Source organism: Antechinus flavipes, chromosome 3 (assembly GCF_016432865.1).
Source record: "Antechinus flavipes isolate AdamAnt ecotype Samford, QLD, Australia chromosome 3, AdamAnt_v2, whole genome shotgun sequence".
In the NCBI taxonomy this organism is placed as follows: Eukaryota; Metazoa; Chordata; class Mammalia; order Dasyuromorphia; family Dasyuridae; genus Antechinus; species Antechinus flavipes.
In genome coordinates, this window is record NC_067400.1 from 616,743,150 (window position 1) to 616,759,670 (window position 16,521).

The 16,521-nt window shown below is 56.4% G+C and overlaps 1 protein-coding gene and 1 long non-coding RNA gene across 8 annotated transcripts in view; one reads left to right on the top strand and one right to left on the bottom strand.

Annotated features, from left to right (window-relative positions):
- The window catches only part of EML2 (EMAP like 2), a 23,032-nt gene continuing 6,511 nt past the window's right edge, over positions 1-16,521 (top strand). Inside the window, exons 1-14 of one of the 2 annotated variants that reach the window (XM_051989370.1) lie at positions 1-136; positions 3,269-3,484; positions 6,238-6,361; positions 6,784-6,891; positions 8,848-8,876; positions 9,010-9,139; positions 10,281-10,430; positions 10,830-10,899; positions 11,042-11,152; positions 11,907-12,002; positions 12,675-12,809; positions 13,502-13,601; positions 15,032-15,186; positions 16,330-16,455. In XM_051989370.1, coding sequence (XP_051845330.1) covers positions 16-136; positions 3,269-3,484; positions 6,238-6,361; positions 6,784-6,891; positions 8,848-8,876; positions 9,010-9,139; positions 10,281-10,430; positions 10,830-10,899; positions 11,042-11,152; positions 11,907-12,002; positions 12,675-12,809; positions 13,502-13,601; positions 15,032-15,186; positions 16,330-16,455 — 1,671 coding nt within the window. In that variant the 5' untranslated portion in view covers positions 1-15. Of the gene's footprint in view, positions 137-3,268; positions 3,485-6,237; positions 6,362-6,783; positions 6,892-8,021; positions 8,165-8,847; positions 8,877-9,009; positions 9,140-10,280; positions 10,431-10,829; positions 10,900-11,041; positions 11,153-11,906; positions 12,003-12,674; positions 12,810-13,501; positions 13,602-15,031; positions 15,187-16,329; positions 16,456-16,521 lie in introns of those variants that run through there. The other variant, XM_051989371.1, reaches the window with a different exon arrangement.
- Positions 13,608-15,005, bottom strand: LOC127556309 (uncharacterized). Of its 6 annotated transcripts, XR_007952407.1 has the most exons (4): positions 14,582-15,005; positions 14,298-14,339; positions 13,975-14,260; positions 13,608-13,898 (listed from the first exon to the last, which is right to left on the bottom strand). It is a non-coding gene; the product is annotated as an uncharacterized LOC127556309 (long non-coding RNA). The 6 variants fall into 6 exon arrangements; XR_007952411.1 differs by lacking the exon at positions 14,298-14,339 and having other exon boundaries at positions 13,608-13,742; positions 13,937-14,260; XR_007952409.1 differs by lacking the exon at positions 14,298-14,339 and having other exon boundaries at positions 13,608-13,784; positions 13,937-14,260; positions 14,582-15,004.

Below are 16,521 nucleotides of genomic sequence, written 5' to 3' on the forward strand. Positions count from 1 at the left end.
TGTAATCTGGTTGCTATGGCGACGGGAGGCCGGGCCCGGGCTGGGATCGCAGCGATGTCTGAGCGAGAGCGGGAGCCGGGCCCGGCCTGCCCCCCCGGCCTGTACGACACCTCCTCTCTGCTTCGCTTCTGCCACGGTCAGTCCCCGGCTCGGGGTCCCAGCTCCATCCTTTCTTTGCCCCTCGATTGCTCCCCTCCCGCGCACGGCACTGGGGGGAAGTGAACCCGGGGGGAAACTGAGGCAATAAAGAGGGGGTGTGTGTTCAAGAGGGAACTGATAGAGATGAAAGAGCAAAGCTCCGCCTCATCCTCCCTTCCCCACCGCTGCTCGCCAGCTGCAGGCACAGTGGTAGTGAGGATTCCGAGGATAAACTGAGGCAACAAAGGGGGTTACTAGAGGCTGAGGACGACGGGGGAGGGGCGGGGCCGTGGATGCTACATCCCCTCTCTCCTCCCACCTTTCCCCACCCGCAAGGACACAAAGGTGGTGACGGTGGGGAGCTTGGGGACAAACCGAGGCCACGAAGGGAGAAATCTGGGGGCAACAGGAGGGAGTCCAAGCCCCAGGGACAAGAGGAGAAAGGGCTGAGAGCTGAGAGAATCCACAGGGAGAGGGAGCTGAGGAGGAGGGAAGGGGCTGCAGCCAACCGGAGGGGGCAAAGACAGGGGACATTGCAAGGACGAGAATAGGGAACTGGGGAAACTGAGGCAATAGAGGGTTTAGAGAAGAAGGGGGGACCAGGGACCTGGGAAGAGCAGGGCAGAGGATGGACTGGAGGAGGTTATGCGTTTGAGAATTGGGAAAGAATAAGACTAATGGGTGAGAAGAAGAGCAGAGAAGAATGGAGCAATGTTAGGTGAATGGGACAGAGGGTGGGGTGCATGACGAGCCAGGGGGGATAGGGTTCCAGTTCCACCCCCCTCTTCCCTTCCTCTCCCTGCAGAAGGAACATGGTGGCAGAGGAGGGTGGGGGTCACTTAGAGAGCAAGGGGACTGAGAGCTATAGGAGAGGGACTGGACCTTGGGGTGGGGACAGAGGGATCCTAAGGGAGCCTAAGGAACATAAGAAAAAGGGAAAGAGCAGGTGAGATGAAGAACTGGGGAGGGGTGGCTGAGAAACTCGAGAGATGATTGAAGGGGAATGGGAGGAGAGAGAAGGAGGATGAGGTGGGGGTGACCTGGGGTTGAGGGGTTGCAGGGTGGGGGTGGGGACTGAGGGCAGAACCAGAGACATGAGGGACAGATGGGACCTGGGGGTTCTGAGCAGGCTGAGCTCCATCACTGGGAGGACCTGGACTTGGTGCTAGAGCAGAGTGGGTTGAGAAATTTGGAGGATGGAAGAGAGGGCAAGAGAACAAGGGTCCAACTGTCGTGAATTGGGGACTAGGGGAAACTGAGGCAACAAAAGGAATGGAATCCTCTGAACAGGAGAGAGAGGGAAAGGGACGAACGGGAAGCGAAGGAGGCTTGGTGGGATGAGAGCACGGAGGGAGATAGAGAGGAGGGGGCCGAGGCAGAGAAGGCCCCAGGAAAATTCGGAGAGTGGGAGAGGCAGCCTGAGAGGTGATGGGAAGAAAGGCGGCAGGGAGGAGGTAGGGAAAGGGCTCTGGCCGGCGCTGCCTGGGGCAAGGTGAGTGCTGGGAGGAAACGGGTCAGGGGGGCTCCGGATTCCTCTGAAGAGAGCCCAGACTGCGGGAGAGGACGCTCCCCCCAACCTTTACCGGGAGAACCCGGGGGACATGCGACACCTCTCCTGCCTCCAGATGCAACTATTTGTGGGGTGGGGCCCCGTTAGGGAACAAGAGGTACGGCGAGAAGGGAGGGGAGGGAAGGATCCCCGGTCCCGGGGCTTCTCCTCCCTGTGTAACACCCCTCCCTCCCCAGCACTCGGGGAATCCTCAGAGTGGCCGTGAGGCTCCACGCAGGCCAGGTTCTCCTGAGGTTGAGGACGAGTCATTGGAAAGCCCGGGAGGGGGGGCGGGCCTGGTTGGGGCTCGGAGGAACAGAGCTGGAGGGCCGGGGTGCCTGGCTCCCTTCTTCCGATGGGGCGAAGTGCGGGCGATGCAGACCCCACCCCCCTCCCCCGCCTTCCTCTCCTCCCGGAATACCCTAGAACCAGAATCTCGGGAAGATGGAACCTGGGAAGCTTAGACATAATGGGATGGCGGACCTGTATGGGTCCGCCCCCTTCTCTCTCTCCACCTCCCACCTGAAGGGACCCTCCTCTCGCTCTCCTGCCCCCCTCTCATCCGGACGCTGCAGGCTGCTGGCTTCGGACCAAGGGAGGGGAGTGGGGGCGGGGTGGCAGGGAGGTGCGGGCAGGGATTGGGCAGCGGGCAGCGGGCGGGGGCGGGGCCGGAGGCACTGCGGAGCCCGGACCTAGCGGGAGGAGCTAGCGGATCTCAGGATGGCAGGTGCCCCCCCATACCCCCACCAAGCCGAAGAAGTAGGAGCAGGGAACTCCTGAGTACCTGGGAGATGGGGGAAAGGGAGAGGGTCGTCCGCCTCCCCCACTCCGGGGAGGCCTGGGAGCGGTGACTCAGGACATGGGTGGGGTTCAGGAGGAGACAGGGTGAGCGAGATATAGCCTGGGGGAGGGGAAAGCGGCTCGGAGAAGTGGGGAGTGGGTTGTCAAGGGAATGACCCGCGTCTCGCTTTGGCAATTCCCAGTCGGCGCCGCTCTGCCGGCACTCCCTGCGTTTGCCGCCAGGGGTCGCCCTGCGCTGCCCTAATCCGGTCCTTGCAACTTTTCCCCGGGGGTTGCATGTGTGGGTACCGGAGGGGTGGGTAGCACCCAGGATCGGAGGCTTTGGGGATCTTAAAGCTGTCAGCGTCGGTGTCGGGAAGGTCTCAGACACACCTACTTCAAACGGGCTTCCCGTTGCCCAGGAGGGGAAACCGAGGCCAAGGGCGGGCCCCGACTCGCCCACGTGTCCTGGAAATGGACCCCAGAGGCGGGAGGGCGAGAATGAGGAGAAGGCCGAGTGTCCTCCCCGCTCCCTTCTCTCTCGGGGTCTTACCTCTTCAGACTGCGGACTTTGAAGGGAGAGGACCTGTATTCAAGTCCAGACTCCGTGACTGCCCGGGTCTGTAAAGGGATGGGGCTGCCGCCAGTGACCCCCGCGCTCCCCGTCCGGGGTTCCCGAAGCCCTCGGCGCCCGTGTTTCCTCCACGGCGCAGGCGAAGGGGACCGGCCGGGGACACCGCGCGCCCCTGCCCGGGGGTGGGAGCAGGAGTCCCGCTTGTCCACTTGCCTTGCATCCGTTAGATGACAGCCTGTCCGGGAGCGGCATGGAGGTGGACGACCGCGTGTCGGCGCTGGAGCAGCGGCTGCAGCTGCAGGAGGACGAGCTGGCTGTACTGAAGGCGGCGCTGGCGGACGCCCTGCGCCGGCTCCGCGTGTGTGAGGAGCAGGGGACGGCGATCCGCGCGCGCGCGACCCCCAAAGGCCGAGCCCCGCTGCGCCTGGGCCCCGCAGCCACAGGTACCGGGGCTGGGGGGGACGCCGCTTGACGTGCAAGCCCATCCCGCGAATCTTCCCCCGGCGGGAGGCCCAGTCGTGGGGACCGACACTCCCCTTAGTACTCTGGAACCTTGACCTCCGAGCCCCGAGTCTTAGCGCGCCTTTGACCTTCGGGCTATTGGTCAGAGAAGTTATCGGGCCTTTCTGGCGATCCCTTCTGTCTTGACACGCCGACCAGCGTTTAGAGAGTGGATTATTACAGGTCGGGTACCGAGCCAAACCCTCCAGCGCTTCCATTTCCCCGCCCACCTCAGTCCAGCTTTTCCTTGTCTCGGGGATTTTACAAGAATTAGTCATCAAAATCAACGCGGGAACCCAGTCTGATCATATTAATCCCCACCACCACCCCGTGCCTTCCTTTTAGGGACCTGATCTATCATTTCACTGATCTAGAAACCAGTTGTTTCATTGATCTAAGGTTTCCCATTAAAGAAACCCCCTCACAAATGCAGGACTTCACCTGCTATTCAATTTCCAGTCTAAGTTGGCAGTAAGTCAGTCAATAAGCATTTATTAGGCACCTAATATTGTGCCAAGCACTGTACTAAGGCTGGGAGAACCTAGAGGCTAAGTAATTTAGCCAGCGTCAAACAGCCTCCATTTGTCAAAGCAAAACTTGAATTCAGGTCTTCCTGATTCCGAGGCCCTTATACATGCAATATCCCACCCAAAGAGGAACTGACTCCAGGGTTGACAAAATGGACATATCTGCTCTTTCTCAGTTCTTCTTTGGGAACGAGTCAGTCAGCATTTTAAAATGCCTACTCTGTGCTAGGAGCTACTAATACAAAGATAAATGGGAAAATTCTCTGTCCTCAAGAAGCTTACATTCTACCAGGAAAACATAGATGGACATGGGTATATCTAAGATACCTACAAAGCAGACACAGAATCCCCTTAGCAGTTCTGGGAGAGAAGGGGATAAACACACTGGGAAAGGCCTTCAGCATGTTTATGTCTAGAAGGAAGCCATGACATCCAAGAGATGAAGGGGAAAAGGGAGAGCTTTTCAGCTGTGGGGCACAGCCAGCTAAAAGGCATGGAAACTGCTAATTCATCAAAAGCAGGATAAAATAGGATTGTGAGGAAGGGGGGCAATACTACCTGCCAACCAATGGGCCAGGTTTACCTGGGGGGACATCTAAAAAAGAGCAGAGAAGGAGAAATGGAGATGGAGAGAGAAGACTGGGGATCAGATCTCCACCGTGCCATCTAATAAAGCATCTCAAGATATGTCAGGACCAAACTCGAGAGCAGGATGGGATAGGATTGAGAGGAATGGGAATAGAGCTACCTCAGGAGGAGTAGGGGCAATGGACTTGGGGAGATTTCTATCTAAGGTTTTTAAATTGTTCTTTCTGTTTACTTTGGTCACTGAGTATGTGGTTTCCCTAGTTCTACTTATGAAATTTGCATGCGTTCGTATTAATCTTCCCATTTCTTTGAATATCTCAAATTTATTTTAAGTAATCGATTCTTATTAATAATGTCAATGCAAAGCCCTTTGCTAAACTAAACCTATATGAGGCAGGACATGCAAATATTATTGTTGCATTTTACAGAAGAAGAAACTGAGTCTCGGGGAAGTGTGAAGATTGATTTAGTGTAGCTTGGCTTGTTCAATATTTGAGTCCAGATTTCCTGAACTTCAAGTTCTCATTACACCTGATTTCTCTCCTCCTTTGGAGTTTGTTTCTTATAACTATGCAATCTTGAAGTTATCTATCTTCAACTCGGAAGATCTGCCATTCTAAAGCCTCTTGAAATGTTAGGATCAATGCAAAGCGATCCCAATAGACTTTGGACAGAAAATGTCATCTGCATCTAAAAAAAGAACTAAGGAGACTGAATGTAATTCAACACATGCTATATTCACTTCCTTTTTTCTGGGTTTTTAAAAAATCTCTTCCACGATTTTTCCCTTTTGGTCTGATTTTTCTCTCCCAAAGCAATGTGTATTAAAAATAAATAAATTTACTAGGAAAAATAATACAATTAAATAAAATAATAAATGTTAGGGCCAGAATCGAGAGCAGGAGAGGATAGGATTGGGAGGAATGGGAATGAATAGTGCTACTTGGGTAGGAGTAGGGGCAATGGATCTGGGGAGATATCTAAGAAAAGTAGAGCGGGAGAAATGGAATTGGGAGTGAGAAGAGGAGGAATCAAATCTCTACCGTATCATCTAATAAAAGCAGCTTGAAATGTTAAGATCAAAATCGAGCGCAGGATAGGAGAGGATGGGGGAGGAATGGGGACACTGATACCTCAATAGGAGTAAAGTCAACCAATGGACCAGGCTTACTTGGGAAGACTTCTAAGAATAGCAGAGGAGAAATGGAAATTAGAGTGAGATGACTAGGGATCAAAGCTCTACTACCACCTAATAAAGTATCTTGAAATGTTAAGAGCAGGATAGGATAGGATTGGGAGGAATGGGGTGGCGCTACCTCAGGAGGAGTAGGGTCAACGGTCCGGGCTTATTAGGGAGACATCTAATAACAGAGAGGGAGAAGTGAATTTGGAGCGAGAAGGCCGGGGATTAAAACTCTACTGTGCGGTCTTCCAGCATCTCCATCATTTCGGACGAGCCACTTAATTTCTAGGGTCTCTTCTGTCTAAGGAGAGGGTGGGACTAAGTGAGTTAGCTCCAAAGGTGTCACTCAGGGCTCACTTTCTCCGGGCCAACCATCTCCTTTCCCTTCTCTCCCCAGTATGCCAGCTCCTGAAAGGCTTCCCCTCCCGATCCTCGGTGAATGGCGTGCTGACCCCCAGGCGCCCCGGGGGCTACGCCACATCGCCCTCCTCCCCCAAGAAGGAAGCGACCTCGGGGAGAAGGTAAGAATTGAGACCGGGAGATGCTGCCTCTGGAGTTCCGAGAGGGAGGAGGGAGAAGGAGGTGAAGGAGAAGGAGGAGGAGGAAGGGAGAAGGAGGGGGAGGAAGAATTCTAGGAACCCCAGCCCTGGCACTTTCCTAGCTCTAAGATTTGTTCTCGCCACTTAATTGCTTTATCTCTAAAATCAGGGGGTTGGACTAGATGGCCTCGGAAGTTCTTACAAACTCGAGATGTGGGAGCCGACGGTGGGGGAGGGGAAGGGGAAGGGCGGGAGCCCGGGGAGAAGGGAGGGGACAAAGAGGCAAGAGGAGGTCCGGAGGAGAAAGCCAGGAGGGGGAGGGGCAAGGGGAAAGGGCGGGAGGTGAGGACAGGGGGGCAAGGGGAGGAGGCCCCGGGAGCCAGCCCCGTCCTGTCCGTTCCTAGCCACAGCGGGCGGCGTTGCCCTTCTCCGGAACGCCTCTCCTCGGTCCGCCGGGATGAGCGCAGCCGCACCACATCCTCCAGCAGCAACTGCAGCGGCAAGAAGGACGGGTAGGGGCGGGGCCCGTCCGGGGGCGGGGCCAACGCCGAGGGGCGGGGCAGAGAGGGAGAAGAATGGGCTCAGCCGAATCTCAGCCCCCCTGGAATTTAGTCCGCTCCTGGAGGGTCTGCCCCTCCCTCCTCCTCCTGGAAGCCCCGCCCCTGCCTAGCTCCTCCCATCTTCCTCCAGCTCGCTTCCTCTTATCACACTGATATATTATTGTAGATAATCTGTGAACATGTCGTGTCCCGAAGTCGTGCACTTAGAAAGGAAGGCTATCAGCCACTGCTTATGGGACCTTGGACACATGATCACTTAACGTCCCTTGACAGTAAATTAATGACAAGTGTGGCCCACCTGCAGCGGTGGAGGAAGTTCCCACGCTGGGAGGCACACAAAAAAAAATTCACGGCTCTGAACACTGGCTCCAGCCGCCTTTAGAGTAGCAGAGTTTTTCCTTATCACTGTAGCTGTTTGATGAAGTGTATACTTTGTATTTACTTCCATGTGAAAAGGTGAGTTCCTCGGATACAATTCCTCAAAGACTGGGGCAGTTTTTTACTTTGTATCCCGATGCCCAGCACATCTGGCAAAGTGCCTACTATGTGCCGGCACCTAGCAGGGACTTCATCGGATCCGTAGGAGGGTCCTTAGAGGGCTCTCCGGACCAACGCTTTGTTCAGTGAAGTCTGATTCTTCCAAGACCCCTCGTGGGGTTTTCTTGGCAAAGATCCTGGAGAGAGTTGCCATTTCCTTCTCCAGCTCCTTTTACAGATGAGGAAACTGAGGCCAACAGTGAGGCGACTTGCCCGGGTCCCGTAGCTAAGTAGTGTCTGAGGCCTGTTTGAACTTGGGAAGATGAGCCTTTCTGACTCCAGCCCGGCGCTCTATAGCTGCCCTCCACCTTGGTCAGGAAGCTGTGGGCCACACAGGGGGAAGGTCACAGGGTCACAGGCAAACGAAAGGGAATTAGAACCCAGGGCCGCGTCTGGAAGATCGTAGCTCCGCAAGCTTGCGGATTTTCAGACTCCTGAGAGTTTGAGGGAGTCCTCTCGGAGAGAATAAAGCCGGAGAGGGGCGGGCCGTTGGAGGCAGCCGAGGGAGGGCTGGGGCCGAGCGGGGTGGAGGCAGGACCTCCAGGGGCAGGAAGCTGCGGCTCCGGATCTCGGCCCCGCCCTGCCTCCCTCCCCCCCGGCTCCCTCTTGGAGAGCTGGTCCCGCCGCCGCCACACTTAGCCCTCGCAACCAGCACCAGCGCCGCCGCCATGAGCAGCTTCGGACCTGGGTGAGCCTCTTCCCGTCCCCAGTCCCTGCGCTCACCCAGCGTCCCTTGCTCGGCTCTCCCAGGCTCTCTCTCCCTCCGGGTCCTCTTCCCCGGCCTGAGTAACTTCCCTGCACGTTCGGGCAGTGGAAGGGGAATGCGCCCCTCCCCCTAACTCCTTCCGAGCGGGGGTGGGGGGAGTGGGGGAGGGAGAAGGGTCCTGCGGGTGCTGGGGAGAAGAGGGGCACAGTGGCCCCCACCGAGCGACTCCCATTCCCTAGAATTTTCCGCTCTTGCGCACCACGCCCCCTTTCCAAACAAACTCCAGACTAAACTTTGGAGAGCTGAAGCTTCGGTACCTTGCTGTGCCTCCTAGTTAACTGGGCTCCCTTTCCCTCCCTCCCTCCCTCCCAGCCTCAGTTTCCCCGTATGTAAAACGATCGTTTGCACCAGACCATATCCAAAGGCCCGTAGTCACGCGACAGCCCTAGCATTTGGAGGAGTCTCCGGTGGCTTCCAAAGGCTTTTTCAGCCCTGGTGGCCCATATCCCAAGCCTTCGAGATGCAAGATTTAGGACACGTGGGGCTGTGATGCGACTAGTGCGACTTGGGAGGTGGGAAGGTGGGAGGGAGACCTTGGGAAGATCTGAGAAGGGAAGAAGCTGCCACCGCCTCGGCCCCTAACCGCTCCTTTTCCCTCCCTACAGCAAGACCAAAGAAGTTATCTTCAGCCTGGGTGAGTGCGGCTGTGCAGAGGTGGGAGGTCATGTGGGGGGAGGAGGGAGGGAATGTGGGGACCGGGAGGACTTGAAGCTGGGAAGGAAGAGACCCGGGTCTCAGCCTTTAACTAGCACTGGCTGCTCCCGCAGAGGAGGGATCCGTGAAGATGTTCCTTCGGGGCCGCCCGGTGCCTATGCTGATCCCCGACTCTCTGGCACCCACTTACAGCCTGGACACGCGCCCAGAGCTCCCTGCTAAGCGATTCAAGTTGGACTGGGTGTATCCTTTCCACAGTCCCGGGGAAAGGGCTTGCAGAGGGTGGAAGGGCTTGCAGAACACGGAAGGGCTTATAGAGCACGGAAGGGGGGTTAGCCAAGTGGTGAGCGGAGATTGGCTCCCTCCACGCCTGACGGACAAACTCCATCTGGGGCTCCCGACTACCCTCTGACAAAGCTACGGAGGCGAGCTGCTCCTGCCTTCCTGGTGAATAGAGAGATGGGCACAGAGCCATTAAGTGCCAGGGGCAGGACCCTCGACTCCAAGGATAAGAGATCCACTGGATCTCGGCCTCCAGTTCTGTCTTGCCCAGTGTGATGCAGTGAATAGGAAGCAGAGCAGAGATTCCAAGTGGTTTTCTGGCCGAGTCTGATGATGACTCCGGGACTGGGAGAAGAAGGGCCCCACAGTCAGGAATCCCACATCTCCCACTTGTTGGAGCTCAGTTTCTCCCTCAAAGAAGGATCTTATAGCTCTAACATCACGTGGGTTCTTGAGATCCGCGGCGTGGACCTTCAGAGGGCTGAAGCACAGGGAGGAATAATGGAAGGGAGCCCTGAGGACTGTCTGGGAGGGCTCCTGGGAGGAGGCGGCATGGACCTGAGCCTGTAAGAGTGGGGAGGCTGTGATGGGGGAGGGGAGGGGAATTGGCAAAGGATTTCATATAGATCCAGAAAATCCAGAAGAATTTTCAGAGATGGCTTTGAGCTGGATTTTCTTTCCTTTTTTTTATTTTTATTTTTTTTTGGCTGAGGCAATTGGGTTAAGTGACTTGCCCAGGATCACACAGCCAGGACGTGTTAAGTGTCTGAGATCGGATTTGAACTCGGGTCCTCCTGACTTCAGATCTCGCTTCAAGACACTTAATACTTCCTGGCTTGTGACCCTGGGCAAGTCACTTAACTCCAATTGCCTCAGGAGAAAAAAAATATTTTTGAGCTGGGTTTTCTAAAGGGGACTGAGGCAGTCCTGAGTGCTCGGCAGTCCGGGAGGACTTCCCGGGCAGAGGGGAGCTTGCAGCGAAGCCTGGGTCACCTAGGAGCTTCGGGCTTTGTTGTGAGGAGAGCCTTCTGCCGGAGGGGGAGGGGGCGGGTCCACGGGGCCCTGGATGTGAGGGATTGCGTCCTTGACTCCGCGGGCCCAGCTACGGGTACCGGGGTCGGGACTGCCGGGCCAACCTCTACCTGCTGCCCACGGGGGAGATCGTGTACTTCGTGGCCTCCGTGGGCGTCCTTTACAGCGTGGAGGAACAAAGGCAGCGCCACTATCTGGGCCACACAGACGACATCAAGTGGTGCGAAGGGCCCCTGGGAACGCGCATTGTCCCGGGAGACCCCGCCCCCAGCGCCGCATTCACTCCCTCCCCTCCCCGCCCGGCCGCCCCGGACGTGGTGACGTCATCGGGAGGGAAGACCCGCCCCAGTGAGGGGGAGGGGGCCAGGAACGCAGCCTGGGAGACCTGAAGAATCCCGCTCCGCCTCCCGCTCCCCGGGCGATCCTGGACCCATGAAAAGGCTTTTTTCCTCTCCCCGAGCCTCAGTTTCCCTTCATCTATAAAATGGGGAGAAGGCTGGGATTCTCCAAGCGCCCAGGAGGGTTTCAACCCTTGGCAGGTGGAAGGGGGCGGGAGGGGGAAGTGGTCCCCAGGTCAGGGAGCACTTGTGACCCGGGCCCCCTTCCTTCCCTTTCTCAGCCTGGCAGTTCATCCTGACATGGTCACCATCGCCACGGGACAAGTGGCTGGGACCACCAAAGAGGGCAAGGTAAAAGCCTGAGAACAGCTGGTCCCGACCTGGGAGGGCCGCTGGGACCCAGATGGAACGGCTGTCTGGGGCAGGTGGCGTCTGAGGGAGGGCGGCGGAGTCAGGCGCCACTACATTTGCCTCTCCTTCTCTTTCCACGCAGCCACTGCCTCCCCACGTGAGGGTCTGGGACTCAGTTTCCCTCTCTACTCTGCACGTGATAGGTCTGGGTGCTTTTGACCGAGCTGTCTGTTGTGTGGGCTTCTCCAAGTCAGTAAGTGCCATTTCCTTCCAATGAGCTCTTTGTTCTTCCATAGCCTACTGTGGAGTGCCCTTCCCACCATTTCTGCCCTCCTCCTTAATGTTTCCCTTGTTGCCTGGCCCCAGGCTTCTGCCCATGATCCTCGCTGCCCATGATCCTCGTTACCCATGATCCTCGCTGCCCATGATCCTCGATGCCCATGATCCTCGATGCCCATGATCCTCACTGCCCATGATCCTCACTGCCCATGATCCTCGCTGCCCATGATCCTCGCTGCCCATGATCCTCGCTACCCATGATCCTCGCTGCCCATGATCCTCACTGCCCATGATCCTCGTTACCCATGATCCTCACTGCCCATGATCCTTAATGCCCATGATCCTCGCTGCCCATGATCCTCACTGCCCATGATCCTCGCTGCCCATGATCCTCGCTGCCCATGATCCTCACTGCCCATGATCCTCGATGCCCATGATCCTCACTGCCCATGATCCTTGCTGCCCATGATCCTCATTACCCATAATTCTTGTTGCCCATGATCCTTGCTGCCCATGATCCTCACTGCCCATGATCCTCGCTGCCCATGATCCTCATTGCCCACAATCCTCGCTGCCCATGATCCTTGTTGCCCATAATCCTCGTTATCTATAACCCTTGTGCCCATGATCCTCGATGCCACCCCTGTTGAATGCCCCTGGCTCTAGCTATGTGAGAGAGACTGACTTAGAAGGGGCAGCCTCTGTTGACCGATTCTTCTCGCACCCAGAATGGAGGGAACCTACTCTGTGCTGTGGATGACTCCAACGACCACGTGCTGTCTGTGTGGGACTGGGCCAAGGAGCAAAAAGTGACTGAAATCAAGGTGAGGAGACCGCCCCCCTTCTCTTGGCCAACTTCCTCCAGCACCCGAAATTCTGTCCTCTCATGCTCTGGAAGAGTTCAGAACCTCAAGCTCTCTCCTAGGAGCACAGCCCCCCTCCCCCAGGACTTAGGGGGCCTTTGAGCCCAACATCCTTTCCTGGCTCTCACTTTACAAAAAGCAAACTCAAGCCCCAGAAAAGAGAAAGAACTAGCTGTAGCTCCCATGTAGCTCCCGCTGCGAATCCGGAAATTAGAATTCAGAGCCTCCCAACCCGTGGCTCTTTCTTTATCAATGGAGATATCATACATTGCTCTCCCTCCCCTCAACACTTACTCAGGGACTCCCTCTAGTGGCTAGAAAAAGGGAAGCTCTGCTCAGATTGTTAAAAATCCTTAGAGACCATCTGTTCCAACCTCTTCACCTTTTCAGGTAGGAAACTGAGGCTTAGTGAGGGGAAGCCGTTGTTCCAAGTCACAAAAGGGACAGCTTCAAACTATGTGTTCTAGCTCCCAGTGGGAAATATTTTCCTCCTCCTGTGATCTTGGGAAAGACGCTTAAGCTCTCTGGACCTCAGTTTCCCCATCTGTAAAATGAGCAGACGGTACTCGGGGGTCTCTCGGGGCACTTATGGCTCCAACTTCCTGAACGTGTGGTTCCCTTTCCTCCCTGCAGTGTTCCAACGAGGCCGTCCTGGTGGCCACCTTCCATCCCACTGAGCCCAACCTCATCATCACTTGTGGGAAGTCCCACATCTACTTCTGGAACCTTGAAGGAGGAAACCTGAGCAAGAGGCAAGGGATCTTTGAGGTGAGGGTGGCCCCGAGGTCCCTTCCCGTTCCGGGATTTTCGGGGACACGGATGCTGGGGCCGGGGGGGGGGGGGGGAGGGAAAAATGCTGATTCAGGAAGAAGCAAGGACCAGGAGGGAGCCAGAAAACGGCTCCGAGAGCCACAAGGAGAGAGGGAGAAACACACATACACAAACAGAGGCCCCCGAAAAAAGGCCCAACAGAGACAGCCGGCAGATCCTTAAATGGGGCTGGATGGGAAACAACAAGTAGAAGGGGGTGTGTGATACCCGGAGAATTACACACACACAGATGGACTCAGAGGCAGGGACAGGGAAAAAAAAAAAGACCCAGAGAGGAGGAGATGGGAAGCAGAAATGGAGACAGATGGGGAAAAGGGGGAGCTGGGGGGGGGGGCTTGGGGTCTCCCTGTCTGTTCATATACTCAGCAGTCACAGACGATTAACTCCAGAAAGAGAACTACAGAGGCCCAAAGAGCCACGGAGGGCAAGGAGAGATGGGAAATCGTCAGAGATGGCAGGGGGAATATCACTTATGTAGAGAAGGGAGACCGAGGAAAAAGGGAGGCAAGAAATGGAAGGAGGAGGCAAACCCTTGGCTTAGGAGTGGGTGGCAAGGCAGGGCCCTCTGCCGGCAGGGTCCTTTGTGTTCTCTGCCTTTGACGCCTTCTGTCTTTTTTTCTTTCCCCCAGAAACATGAGAAGCCCAAGTACGTGCTGAGTGTCGCCTTCACCGAGGGCGGTGACGTGGTCACTGGAGATTCCAGTGGAAACATCTACATCTGGGGAAAAGGTCAGGTTCGCTCCTCTCAAGGACCCCCCTCTTGTCTCTTTCAATAAGGACTCTTTCAAATAAGCTGTTTAGCTTCAGGCAAAAGACACCAAAGAAACTGAGGCAGAGAGAATGGGAGAGGATACTTGCAAAGGAAAGAACCTGAGGCAGAGAGTGGAAGAGGATACTTGCAAAGGAAAGAAACTGAGGCAGAGAGTGGAAGAGGATACTTGCAAAGGAAACTGAGGCAGAGAGTGGGAGAGGATACTTGCAAAGGAAACTGAGGCAGAGAGTGGGAGAGGATACTTGCAAAGGAAACTGAGGCAGAGAGTGGGAGAGGATACTTGCAAAGGAACCTGAGGCAGAGAGTGGGAGAGGATACTTGCAAAGGAACCTGAGGCAGAGAGTGGGAGAGGATACTTGCAAAGGAAAGAAACTGAGGCAGAGAGTGGGAGAGGATACTTGCAAAGGAAAGAAACTGAGGCAGAGAGTGGGAGAGGATACTTGCAAAGGAAAGAAACTGAGGCAGAGAGTGGGAGAGGATACTTGCAAAGGAACCTGAGGCAGAGAGTGGGAGAGGATACTTGCAAAGGAAAGAAACTGAGGCAGAGAGTGGGAGAGGATACTTGCAAAGGAACCTGAGGCAGAGAGTGGGAGAGGATACTTGCAAAGGAAAGAAACTGAGGCAGAGAGTGGAGAGGATACTTGCAAAGGAACCTGAGGCAGAGAGTGGGAGAGGATACTTGCAAAGGAAAGAAACTGAGGCAGAGAGTGGGAGAGATACTTGCAAAGGAAAGAAACTGAGGCAGAGAGTGGGAGAGATACTTGCAAAGGAAAGAAACTGAGGCAGAGAGTGGGAGGGGATACTTGCAAAGGAAAGAAACTGAGGCAGAGAATGGGAGAGGATACTTGCAAAGGAACCTAAGGCAGAGAGTGGGAGAGGATACTTGCAAAGGAAAGAAACTGAGGCAGAGAGTGGGAGGGGATACTTGCAAAGGAACCTGAGGCAGAGAGTGGGAGAGGATACTTGCAAAGGAAAGAAACTGAGGCAGAGAGTGGGAGAGGATACTTGCAAAGGAAAGAAACTGAGGCAGAGAGTGGGAGGGGATACTTGCAAAGGAAAGAAACTGAGGCAGAGAGTGGGAGGGGATACTTGCAAAGGAACCTGAGGCAGAGAGTGGGAGAGGATACTTGCATTCTCCTCCCATTGATTCTTCTGGAGATCCCAGTGGGAAAGTCTTCCCCTCTCTCGGCCTCAGTTTCTCCATCTGGACAGTGGCGGGGAGGATGGGGACACGCTCAGCTATGATTTTGTAAGACGCCACAGAGGTCAGGGACAATCGGAGGGCGGTTTCTGGAAGGGAAGCCAGGTGAGGAGGGGGGAGATCCCAGCCGGGGGAGGAGGGCAGAGAATGGTGGCAGAGAGCATGTGCCCTGTGGCTCCCTTGCAGGGAGCACTCGAATCAGCCAGGCGGTGCCCGGGGCCCATGAGGGCGGTGTCTTCGGCCTGTGCGTCCTGCGGGACGGGACGCTGGTGTCTGGGGGCGGCCGAGACCGGCGCGTGGTGCTCTGGGGGCGGGACTACAGCCAACTGCAGGAGGTTGAGGTAAGGGGCAGGAGGCTGGGCCCCGGGGATGGCCTTGCCCACTGCTCCCTGCCCACGCTGAGCCCCGGGCGCCGCACCTTCCAGCCCCCAGCCTTGCGGCTCCCTCCTAGTTGTCGCTCTGGAAACTGGCACGGACTCCCAGCTCTGCCCCTGCTATCTGCCTGACCTTGGATAACCCCCCGGGCTCAGTTTCCAGCTCTGTAAGGTGATTTCTAGAGCCTTCCCAGCTCCGAAAGGGTCCTGAGGACCGAGAAGGGACTCTCTCGTCTTGGCAAGGTGCTGGGTCACCCGCAGCTGGGTCAGGGGCAATCGCGGACCTTCCGGCAATAGACCAAAAAGTTAGCCGCCCTCCAGACACCTGGCCTTGGCTGCTCTCTTTGATCCGAACTTCCCACTGAATGGACGCCTTTTCTTTAAGCCCTCCGGGGAGCAGTCTCGCCTTTTTCTAGCTCAGGCCCTGACCCCGTCTAGCTCTGCCCACTTATGGTACCCAGAACCCCCTCCGCCCCGACCAGCCTTCTCCCTCTGATTCTCCGGCTCTGTTGGCCGCTGTCCACACCCAGACCTTGCCCCTTCCTCCTTCTTGTCCAGGATCCAGCCCTTCCCTTCCCTTGTCGGCTCCACAGCTCCCCACATACGCCCTTCTTCTCCAGAGCCTTAATTCGCTCTTCAGTAAAATGGGTATCATGATGCTCACCCAGCAAAGGACCATGGTAACATGGAAGACACTTTGGAAACGTGGAAACCCTAGCTGAGAGCGGATAAAACAGAGTTCTTTCTTTGGCTTCCTTCCTGTGGAAAGAACGCTCGCTTTGCAGTCTGAGTGGGCTCTGCCCATTGATTCGGGCCAAGCCGTTGCCTTCTCTGGGCCTCCCTTTGCCCAGATGAATAATGGGAGGGTTGGATCAGACGGCCTCAAAGGGGTCTCTCGGTTCTGATCCACCTGATCGGGCTCCTCCCCTCTCCCGGCTCCCGGGCCCTTAGAGAAGGCCGAGGAGATCCGGGCGCCCTGGCCCAGGCCTGGGTGGGGAGGTCTGGGAGTCCCAGCCCTAACTTCCCCTGTCCCCCCTCCCTTGGTCCCCCATGTGTGTGCCTGTGTGTCCCTGCTGGTCAGTCCACTCCCCTCCCCTGCCGCCTCCCCAGGTCCCAGAGGCCCTTGGGCCAGTGCGCACAGTGGCAGAAGGCCGGGGAGATGAGCTGTTTGTGGGCACAACCCGCAACTCCATCCTTCGGGGCTCCGTCCACACGGGTTTCTCTGCCCTGGTCCAGGTGAGCTCCCTCCCTCCTGTCTAACCCGCATGCACCCCCTGCTCCTCCCCTGCCCCATTGCCCCCC